General features: G+C 37.9%; 1 protein-coding gene across 2 annotated transcripts in view; it reads right to left on the bottom strand.

Annotated features, from left to right (window-relative positions):
* The window catches only part of LOC106873920 (unconventional myosin heavy chain 6), a 543,260-nt gene that overhangs the window by 11,829 nt on the left and 519,141 nt on the right, over nucleotides 1-12,290 (bottom strand). For both annotated transcript variants that reach the window (XM_052971791.2, XM_052971792.2), the window contains 4 exons: nucleotides 9,699-9,775; nucleotides 7,465-7,546; nucleotides 4,420-4,501; nucleotides 2,596-2,696 (listed from right to left, as the gene is read on the bottom strand). In XM_052971791.2, the coding sequence (XP_052827751.1) occupies nucleotides 2,596-2,696; nucleotides 4,420-4,501; nucleotides 7,465-7,546; nucleotides 9,699-9,775 (342 nt within the window). The remainder of the gene's footprint in view (nucleotides 1-2,595; nucleotides 2,697-4,419; nucleotides 4,502-7,464; nucleotides 7,547-9,698; nucleotides 9,776-12,290) is intronic.

Genomic DNA, 12,290 nt, shown 5'->3' with positions numbered 1-12,290 from the left:
TGCACACACACACACACACACACGCATTATACAAACATCAGTGTTCTGTCTGGTTTCATTGCATTTTATCAGTCAACACATTTATCACTCTTTGTCATCTGTCTGGTAACTTGTTTACTCTTCCTCCATTTTAAGTGTGCATGTAATTATATATATATATATATATATATATATATATATATATATATATATAATATGTGACAATTATTCGATTGCCATAATAAAACTTTGAGTTTCGGATGTCAGGGCAGAAATCTGCTCTGGTATCTAATCAGTTACTAAGACAAGCAAAAATGCTATGAAAATGGTCATTAAGCTAAGGGAAATTACTATGTAAATGACCGTTATTAAGACAAACAAAAGAGCTATTAGAATGACCATTAAATATTTTAAAAATATAATCGCACACAACACACAAAAACAACAAAATGAAACCAGTTGTTCATGCAGGAATAAATATTTGTGCCTGTTAAATGGAGCTTGCATGTCCGAGACCATCATTTATGAAGCCACCGTAGACTTTACAACCACTAAGGACATAATTTTGTCAAAGAAATATGTGGATCTCACAGAGGAGAATTTCAAAGCCAGGTTCAACAATCACACCTTGAGCTTCAGGCACTGGGATAAAAGATAAACAACCAAATTATCCAGTCATATATGGTCCTTAAAAGAAAAAGGTGTCGATTACAACATCCATTGGAAGATCCTAGCCAAGTGTAAGCCTTACACCAATGGCAGTGGAAAGTGTGGTCTTTGCGATATGGAAAGATGGCTCATCTGGAAAAGCAGCTTAGACCCCGCTACATGTCTAAATTCAAGAACTGAACTTTTTGGATCATGTCCACATATGACTAAATATTTATTACGTTTCTGGTTCCCACAAGATCACAGATAGAACCTGCTTTTTATATTGTGTCCATGCACAAGCATTTTATCTCTCTCTATTTTTTTTTTTTTATATATATTTTTTTTACATATTTTACATATTTTTATATACTTTTATTGCTTTATATATTTTTTCATATTTCTTCAGTATATTACCTTTCACCCTGCATTTTTTTCTCTATATGCATATATAGACATGTATATGAACATATTTGTGCACGTATGGGTATATATACGTGTGTGTGTGCATGTGTGTACATGTGTATGGTTGCATATATATGTATACATATAGGTGTATGTGTGGGTGTGCATGCATTTGTTTCACGCAAGTGTGAGTGAGCATATGCATATATAGCATATACATATTTAGACATGTATATGAATATAATTGTGCATGTACATGTATATGTACGTGTATGTGTGTGTGTGTGTGCATGTATGCGGATATGTATATGTGTACATGTGTATGGTTGCATATATTTGTGCACATATATGCATATGTGTGGGTGTGCATGTACGTATTTCACATGAGTGTGAGTGAGCATATGCATAAAGGCAAATGTATGTGGGTGTGCATGCACGCATGTGTGTGAATGTACATGAGTGCATACACGAATTCTATGAGCATTTTCTACTTTCTCCCCTTTGGATTTTTTCCCTTTATTTAATGGTCATTCTAATAGCTCTTTTGTTTGTCTTAATAATGGTCATTTACATAGTAATTTCCTTTTGTTTAACAATCATTTCCATAGCAGTTTTGTTTGTCTTCATAACTGAAGAGATGCCGGAATAGATTTCCGCCCTAACATCCAAAACTTGGAGTTTTATTATGGCAACCGAATAATTGTCACATGTTATATTACAGATAAATTCCTCTATTTACATAATATCGAGGTTTCATTCATTCTTTTGTTGTCATACTATTACTATTAATATATATATATATTACATCATTAGCGCATTGGATAAAATACATTATGGTATTCACTCTCTGTCTGTCTGTCTGTCTGTCTCTCTCTCTCTCTCTCTCTCTCTCTCTCTCTCTATCTATCTATCTATGTGGAAGAAATTGCTGTAGTTAGATCTGGTGAGAAATGGCCTTCACTAAATTCAGATGTCTCATACATGTGGTGTGTCATAACCATTGTTGTCTTAAGGTAGGTGCCATGGGTGCTGCACTAAGAACTAGGAAGCCCAGAATTAAAATAAATTAGTTATATGTTGGTGAGAAGAAGGATAGGGGACCTTTTCAGTACAGCATCAGAGCCCTAAATAATAACTTTATATAGTTGTATACAAATAATAAAAATGTCATTTTACTAATATGTGAAATTTTTCTTTCCTTTCTTTTTTTGGATATAAATCCTTATTTTCATGAAACAATATTTTTTATGCTATTCATAAAACAGTGAGCAATGTGCTAGCACATATATAATTCTTTTAAAGAATTTTTAACAATACTCATCTAAAATTTCAATGTATTCTAAAGCAAAACAGTTATGGTAAATGTAGGTCAAGGATGAATTAAAAATAGACAAATTACTTCAATAATATGACCCTTAAGTGATATGAATCTGAATATCTTACAATATTTGTGAATACACACATAACACTACACACACTTTATTGCTACAACAGTAGGCAAAATAGAGATTTACTTGCATTTAAGATTATGCGTTAAGAAAATCTTTTTCAAAAATTACCAACCTTGAACACTAATTTGGGATCTCTGCTAGCACTAGTTTTGATAAGTCGTTCCCATTTACTGACAGTGTCTGAAAGTCGCTCCTCTGAAGACATATTTCGTTCTGGAAAGATAACAAATGTTACATAACAGTTAATAGACATCTCGTTTAGATAAAGCACTGGTCAATAATTAGGTTTTGCCCGTGAAATTATTTAAGTTCAGCACTGTGATATAACAGAATACTTATTGATTATACAATCTATTGGCTGTTTAAATCTGTGGATATATATTTATATAGGATTGACAAAATAAGTGGATAGCATTGACAAGATAAAGTGTCTCAGACGATGTCCCAGTAGGAACTGGTAACAGGATATAAACTATTATAGTTAATTTCATTTGATCCTAGTTTTCACTATATTAATTATTTAGCAAGTAGATTGGTTAACAAGTAAGCACTCAGCCAGTTGTGGCTCTAGTTTTATTAAATTTACCATTCTGAAACATCAATACTGGGCTAAATCTTAATATTTAATGAGGCTTGTTTTATGTATTTTGTTATACTATTTTGATTGAATAATTCCATGCGTTAATATGGTCTGTCACAAAGCTACTCTCATACAGAGTCTGTCATAAAATCTCCCTGTCAAAAAGCTTCCATGTCATATGGTCTGTCATACATCTTCCATGTCACATGGTGCCTCAGAGCTCCCATTTTACATGAACTGTCACAAAGTTTCTGTGTCACATGGACTGTCACACAGCTTCCCTGTTACATGGTCTATCACACAGCTTCCAAGTCACAGTCTGTTACAAAGATTCTATGTCAAAGGATCTGTCACACATCTTCCCTGTGACATAGCATCACAAAGTTTTCATATCACAGGGTCTGTCACTTGGTGTCACAAATCTTCCATGTCACAGAGTCTACGACAAAGCTTCCCTGTCACAGGATCTATCACACAACTTCCTTGTAACACGATCTATCGCAGTTTTGTTGTCACTGGGTCTGTCAGAAAGCTTCCCTATCACATGGCCTATCATACAGTGTTCATGTCATAGGGTCTGTCACAAAACTTCCCTGTCACACAGCTTCCATGTCACATGATCCATATAAAGTGAAAAAGGCTATAAGAACCAGTTAGCTCAATTTTTCCTACAAGAACCCACTTAAACAAAAAGTCTGGGGATGTTTATGAAATATTTCTTCAACATTTTATGAGATTTCAAACAGATACTAACCTTAAAGAAGAGAAATAAAACAAAATAGTAATCTAAAAGAAGCTAATATAAAAAAGATATAAGATGATACTGCTGCTGTTATTGATGATGATAACGACAATGATGATGATGATTGTAAGAAATTTACTCTAAAGAGTATACAAATTATCAATGAATAGGTGCAGGCATGGCTGTGTGGTAAGAAGGTTGCTTCTCAACCACATGGTTCTGAGCTAAGCCCCACTGCATGGTACCTTGGGCAAGTGTCTTCTACTATATCCTTGAGCCCACCAAAGCCTTGTGGGTGTGTTTCATAGACAGTAACTGAAAGAAGCTCATCATGTGTGTGTGACTTTGTGTCTGTGTTTGTCCCCCACCACCACTTGGTAACCGTTGTTGGTGTGTTTGCATTCCTGTAACTTAGCAGTTTGGCAAAAGAGACTGACAGAATAAGAGCCAGGCTTAAGAAAAAGAAAAAGTACTGAGGTCGATTCATTCAACTAATTCTTCAAAAAAAAAATTCTTCAAGGCAGTGCCCCAGAATGGTCACGGTCTCACAACTGAAACAAGTAAAATATAAAAGATAAAAATCTGTGTGTAGAGAGACACACAAGACTGCTTACCTGTTGTGCCAATATATTCATAAAGAGCAAAACATTCAGCATCAGACCGCATACCAATCTTAGCTTTAACTGTTTTTATTATCTGTAAATAATTATAATGTTAGAAATAATAATTGGCAGAATTCTGCTTTAAGCACTCCATATAACCCCTCATATCTTCTTTTATTTTGAGGAATTTTCAGAAAATTTTAGCAAATTTGTATTTTACATACAGAAATTCATATAGCTACGAAAAAAAAAAATTCTTTTTAAATTTAGAAAAATTATTTTAAACTTATTTTTTTTTAAATTTTGAAATTTCTTTTTTAAAATCACAGTGTAAAAAATTGCACAGTCTGAATTTTTTGCTTCAATCCCAGCAATAGACTATTAAATGTGAAATGTGTTTATGGGGAGAAGCAGAATTATACCTAATAATTAACGTTTAAAATTTTAAAGATAATCCTTCATAAATAAAGAATTCTGAAGATTCCAGTCTTGAAATATTTAAGAAGAAATACAACCACTCAAAACCATGTTAAAAGATGATATACCCAATAGTGAGATTGAACTAATGACTTCATGATTGCATAGCAATCTTTTTCACCACTTGGCTCTGTCTGTACAATTATAACAATGATTTAGATATTATTATGTATTTCATATGTAGTTCTCTGACATTTTTGCTCCAGTGCAATCAACTGTATTAATTGCTTGATTTTTTCCTATAATTATACACCCCACCTCAGATCAATGGGTAATTAACTCGTTGTTATTAACCTTTTTAACTTAAAAAAAATGCCTCTCCAAAATATAATGTAACTAAGATTTGAGTTTGGAATTGCAAATTAACAAAACCCTTTATAAACAAGCATAAAATTTGTTAATTAAAGCCACAACCTAACCTATTTCCAACTAATTGCACCAATTAAATAAATACCTTGATCATGGGTCCCAACACTGTACTTACAACAAGTACAGAATGAAAATTTTTTTAAATTTAAAACTAATCATCAGAGATAAAAAACAAAATTCATTGTAAGCATATATTTTAAGTTGTTTGGTATTGTAAAAGGTTTTATTTATGATGATGCTTGGTTTCACAATTCCTGTCATTCAGCTTAGCAGCCGCTGATTAAGTTGTAGTTTGGTATTGGAAGGTTAAGGGCTTCCTTGATTCCTGCCAGAGAAGCAAGTAGCTATCACCATCGAAGGCATCGAGGTGAAGAGTGGTTCGTGGAGGAGCGAGGTGTTGTCACGTCGAAGGTCTCAGGCTCAACTCGCTGACAAAGTGAAACTAACTGTTTAAGTACACGTTTTACTACGCATGCGCAACTCGAGGGGCTTCAGGTGGTGAAGTCCCCTGCGCATGCGCAGAATAGTACTTCCTCAATGGCGGCTATAATTTTGCGCCACTACAGTATAATAAAGATAAATATTTGTTACAAAACTGGTAGATAATGACAACAGACATACATAGAGAAGACAGACCTTGAACAAAGAAAGCATGTCATTAATGAGGCGCAAATGGTGATGAAAGGACTTTAGCAAACAAACAACCAATTGATTGTTTAACCAGCACATTAACCCTTTTGATACCAACCCGGTCGAAACTGCCTATGGCTCTGTAGTATAAATATCTAGTTTTCAAAAGTTTTGAATTAAAATCTTCCACCAAACCTTAGTCACAATTTATGTTCCTAACACTAGCTGAATGATAACTAAGTTATTTTACTAAATTCTTTGTTATATCTAAAAATAATTGAAAGAAACATGGGTATCTCAACAGAAATATGGTAACAAAAGGGTTAAACAAACAATCAATTAGTTAGTTGGTTAGATATTTAACCAATTGATTGACAATAAAAGAAGTGACATTGAACCAGTGTGTATGTGTATGTGAGTGTGTATGTCTATTATCATTGATGTAATGACCTCCCAAGACCCAACAATATTTATAAATTTTGTTTCCTGTCTTTCAGATCTCAAATACCTGAAAGTTATTGGTAATGTGGTGTTAAGAAAATCAACCCTCTCCCACAGTAAATACTAACTCCTTATGTTTTTAAAGCAGGGATTATTGTATTTATATCGAAAAGCTGAACATTAGAAGCATCAGTTGTGGCGTGCAAGAGAGACGATTGCGCTGGTATGGACATGTGGTGAGAATGGAGGAGGATAGCTGCGTGAAAAAGTGCCACACCCTAACAGTTGAGGGAACCCGTGGAAGAGGTAGGCCCAGGAAGACCTGGGCTGAGGTGGTGAGGCAAGACCTTCGTACATTGGGCCTCACCGAGGCGATGACTACGGACCGAGACCTTTGGAAATGGGCTGTGCGTGAGAAGACCCGGCAAGCCAAGTAAGATCGTTGCCAGTGCCCCTGGACTGGTTCTTGTGCGGGTGGCACATGAGATGCACCATTTTGAGCGTGGCCGTTGCCAGTACCGCCTGACTGGCTCCTGTAGGATTTTCGAGCGAGATCGTTGCCAGTGCCCCTGGACTGGCTTGTGCAGGTGGCACATAAAAGACACCATTTCGAGCGTGGCCGTTTTCGTGCGGGTGACACGTAAAAGCACCCACTACACTCTCTGAGTGGTTGGCGTTAGGAAGGGCATCCAGCTGTAGAAACTCTGCCAAATCAGACTGGAGCCTGGTGTTGCCATCCGGTTTCACCAGTCCTCAGTCAAATCGTCCAACCCATGCTAGCATGGAAAGCGGACGTTAAACGATGATGATGATGATGATGATGATATCCTAAATCTTGGAGTTAACAAGAAAAACAAGATGACTTTGATTACAAAAAAGGAAAACGGAAAAAAAAACAAAAAAACAATCAAGTAACTCAGTTGATTCACACTCTCAAACCAGTTGAAACAAGAACTACATGACAACAGAAAGTATAAAACTATATTTAGGTGAGAAAAGAGAATTAAGTCATTATCATTTTTCATTTTCCTTTTTTGTTTCTGTTTTTAGTCAAATGACTCAGCAAATGACAATCTAATTGATATGCCAAAACAAACAGCTGAAGTAGTATCATTCATCTCAACTCCAACAAATACTCACTTCTCCACACGTGGCGGCTGAATCAAATTCTACCATTCTTTGTTCTCCATTAAGGAAGTAGATACGTTCAGTAATTGGTTTCCTGGGATTAGAGAAGGAAAGAAAGAAAGAAATATTATTTTTTGTAAATACAAAGGCATTTTAAATATATTAAGATGATTTTAGTTTTCTGTCTTTTAGGTATAGACACAGGTGTGTGGTTAGGAAGCTTGCTTCACAACCATGTGGTAAGATTCGGTTGCACTTTAAGGCACCTTGAACAAGTGCTTTGTACTATAGCCTGAAGCCGACCAATACCATGTGACTGAATTTTGTAAATGAAATTCCCCTCGTTCTCTCTCTTTCTTTCTCTCTGCACACACACACACATATATACATATACATATATATATATATATATATATATATATATATATATATATATATATGTGAAACTCTCTTTCTATATATGTTTGTGTGTGTGCCATTATGTTGACATAAGTGTCATTCATTTCCAGTTTCTGTTGAAAACATGTCTAGCCCATGTATAGCCATAAAGAAATATTTCCTTGCTAGGAACAGGTGAGAGTTGATGACAGGAAGGGCATCCAGCCATAGAAAATCTGCGTCAATGTATATAGTGATAATAATAACAACAACAACAACAATAACAATAACAATAACAATAATAATAATAATAATAATAATAATAATAATAATAACAACAACAACAACTTGAAGATGGAAGTCATGACGTACATTTCTGCACCCCACATTGGCTTTAAGCTGCCATGTTCATATTCATATGGCATTTTGCATGATTACTCTTTATAATTACTATGTATTTGAGTATTAGTTATCAACAGCTGTAAGTGGGCAGATATAAAAAAAAACTGCTAGATTTAACAAAATTTAAACATGCATACACACACACAGACATATAGATATATTTCATCATCATCATCATTTAACGTCCGCTTTCCATGCTAGCATGGGTTGGACGATTTGACTGAGGACTGGTGAACCAGATGGCTACACCAAGCTCCAATCTGATTTGGCAGAGTTTCTACAGCTGGATGCCCTTCCTAACGCCAACCACTCCGAGAGTGTTGTGGGTGCTTTTACATGCCACCGGCACGACGGCCAGTCACACAGTACTGGCAACGGCCACGCTCAAAAAGGTGTTTTTTACGTGCCACCTGCACAGGAGCCAGTCCAGCGGCACTGGCAACGGCCTCCCTCGAATAATTTTCTAACGTGCCACCATCACAAGTGCTAGAAGCCAACGCTGGTAACAATTACGCTCAAATGGTGCTATTTACAGACCAATAGCATGGAAGCCAGACAGCTGCTCATATATATATATATATATATATATGCTCACTGTCAAGCTCACCTTACTGCTTCATCACATTACATCCTCTCTCCACGCTCCATCACTCACAGCCTACGATCTCATTAGTTGTACTAGTCCCATTCAACTACCGGACATCACATCCTCTCCTCAGTTACTACCTCTATTGCCACCCAACACCTCCTCTTACCTTCGTATCACTATCTGTCCTAACATGTCTTTTAGTTTTTCTGTCCCTCACTGCATCCATCCACAGTACCCTTACCTCCCTTTCATGCTATCCTCTTCCCATGATGCTTTGTAACATTCTCATTCTCCCTAACTACATGGTGCTCTCTGGTATCACTTTCCCTCATTTTCTCTCTCAGCTTCTCTCTCTCCCCACCACACCTTTTTCCTCTCCTCACTCTCACCTTCTCCCATACCTTTCTTTCCTTTAATGACTATTGCAAAATTCCTCACAACCCCCACAAAGACTTGTCCCTGTAATGTAGAATAGCCCTAGTTCTCAACCCACACAATCCACATTTTCACCTTTTCACTCCACCTGACGCCTACTTTTCTCTATAATTACTGACACTCTCCCCTTCCATTTTCCTTGTTCCTAGCACACCCCCATTAGTGACTACCCTATTCCTTTTTACTCATTCTCCACCACCACCACCACCACAACCCTCTCACAAAGCTATATCTGTTCCTTTCGTTTTACTTACATTCCTCTATGACCCTACCTAGAGCCATTGCAGCCTCTCTCGGTTATAAAGGTCACTTGTATATCCCTAGCCTTGCAAGTTATGCAGTGATCTTCACTTGTGCTGGTGCCATGATAACAGCATCTACTGTGACTATGTTGACATAGTATCAGAAATTAAGAATCAGTTAACAAAGACAGTTCACTAACCTTTGTGCAATGCAGTAGATTTCTTTGCAGGAGGGTGGCAATTTCCGAACCTTCTTCTCAAGAATCCTTGTAAGAGACTGGAAAAGTACAACAGAAACGTTTGGCTACAGTCAATGGTTTATAGTTCAAGGGATATAAGCATGTGAAGGAAATTCTGACTGGTTTTTAGTTGTTAAATAGTGTTGTATTTATGTGGTTTACAGATAGTTATTTCTAACAACAGTAATTTTTTTGATGATCACAATAGTGGTTGTGGTGACAGTGGTGGTTGGGATGCTGGTGAATACTAAAGAGCAAATAAAAGACTATAAATCAATAAATGACACACAATTAGTACAGGAAAAACAATCTAGAAAAATAGAATAATTTGACTAATGTAAAAATAGGTGCATTATATGTGTGTGTGTATACATATATATATATATATATATATATATATATATTCATCATCATCATCATTTAACGTCTGTTTTCCATGCTGGCATGGGTTGGACGGTTCGACTGGGGTCTGGGAAGCCAGGAAGCTGCACCAAGCTCCAGTCTGATCTGGCAATGTTTCTACAGCTGGATGCCCTTCCTAATGCCAACCACTCCAAGAGTGTAGTGGGTGCTTTTTTACATGCCACTGGCACAAGGGCCAATGGGGCTGGCATCGACCATTTTCAGATGGTGCTTTTTATGTGCTACCAGCACAGGATTCAGTCGGGGCGAGGGGGCTGGCAATGACCATGTTCAGATGGTGCATTTTACATGCCACCAGCACAGGGAGCACAGCTACAATTTCCATTTGATTGTGATTTCATTTGAGAGATATATATATATATATGCATACATACACATACATATATATATATATATACATACATACACATACATATATATATATACATACATACACATACATATATATATATACATACATACACATACATATATATATATACATACATACACATACATATATATACATACATACACATACATATATATACATACATACATACATACATATATATATATATATATATATCATCATCATCATCATCATCGTTTAACGTCCGCTTTCCATGCTAGCATGGGTTGGACGATTTGACTGAGGACTGGTGAAACCGGATGGCAACACCAGGCTCCAGTCTGATTTGGCAGAGTTTCTACAGCTGGATGCCCTTCCTAACGCCAACCACTCAGAGAGTGTAGTGGGTGCTTTTACGTGTCACCCGCACGAAAACGGCCACGCTCGAAATGGTGTCTTTTATGTGCCACCCGCACAAGCCAGTCCAGGGGCACTGGCAACGATCTCGCTCGAAAATCCTACAGGAGCCAGTCAGGCGGTACTGGCAACGGCCACGCTCAAAATGGTGCATCTCATGTGCCACCCGCACAAGAACCAGTCCAGGGGCACTGGCAACGATCTTACTTGGCTTGCCGGGTCTTCTCACGCACAGCCCATTTCCAAAGGTCTCGGTCCGTAGTCATCGCCTCGGTGAGGCCCAATGTACGAAGGTCTTGCCTCACCACCTCAGCCCAGGTCTTCCTGGGCCTACCTCTTCCACGGGTTCCCTCAACTGTTAGGGTGTGGCACTTTTTCACGCAGCTATCCTCCTCCATTCTCACCACATGTCCATACCAGCGCAATCGTCTCTCTTGCACGCCACAACTGATGCTTCTAATGTTCAGCTTTTCTCTCAAGATACTTACACTCTGACGGGTATTCACATTGACATTACACATCCAACGGAGCATACTGGCTTCATTCCTTGCGAGCTTACGTATGTCCTCAGCAGTTACAGCCCATGTTTCACTGCCATGTAGCATGGCTGTTCGTACGCATGCGTCATACAGTCTGCCTTTTACTCTGAGTGAGAGTCCCTTTGTCGCCAGCAGGGGTAAGAGCTCTCTAAACTTTGCCCAGGCTATTCTTATTCTAGCAGCTACACTTTCAGCGCACCCACCCCCACTACTAACTTGGTCGCCCAGATAGCGGAAGCTATCGACTACCTCTAGTTTTTCACCCTGGAATGAGATAGAAGTTGTTTCCTGTTTGTTTGCAGTCTTTATTGCACCTGAACATCTGCCACAAACAAAAACTAACTTGCTAGTTAACCTGCCTTTGATGTTGCTGCACCTCTTATGTGTCCATAGCTTGCACCGGGTACATCTTATAGAGTTACTACCTACTCCTTTTCTACATACTGAGCAGGGCCATCTACCTGAAGGGGTTTGTGTTTTATCTACCTTCCTACTTATTAGGATTTTGGTTTTAGCTAGGTTGACTCTAAGGCCCTTCAATTCTAGACCTTGCTTCCACACCTGAAACTTCTCCTCTAGTTCTGATAGTGACTCCGCAATTAGGGCAAGGTCATCAGCATAGAGGAGCTCCCAGGGGCAACCTGTCTTGAACTCCTCTGTGATTGCCTGGAGGACTATGGTAAATAATAGGGGGCTGAGGACGGAACCTTGGTGGACCCCTACCTCTACCCGGAATTCATTGCTGTACTCATTTCCAACCCTCACCTTACTGGCCGCATCTCTGTACATGGCTCGCACAGCTCTCACTAGCCATTCTTCTATCCCAAGTTTCCTCATTGACCA

The sequence above is a fragment of the Octopus bimaculoides genome, chromosome 11, assembly GCF_046866305.1.
Source record: "Octopus bimaculoides isolate indiv1 chromosome 11, ASM4686630v1, whole genome shotgun sequence".
NCBI lineage: Eukaryota > Metazoa > Mollusca > Cephalopoda > Octopoda > Octopodidae > Octopus > Octopus bimaculoides.
The sequence above is the reverse complement of the archived record's forward strand: the minus strand, read 5'-3'. Positions and strand labels throughout refer to the sequence as shown.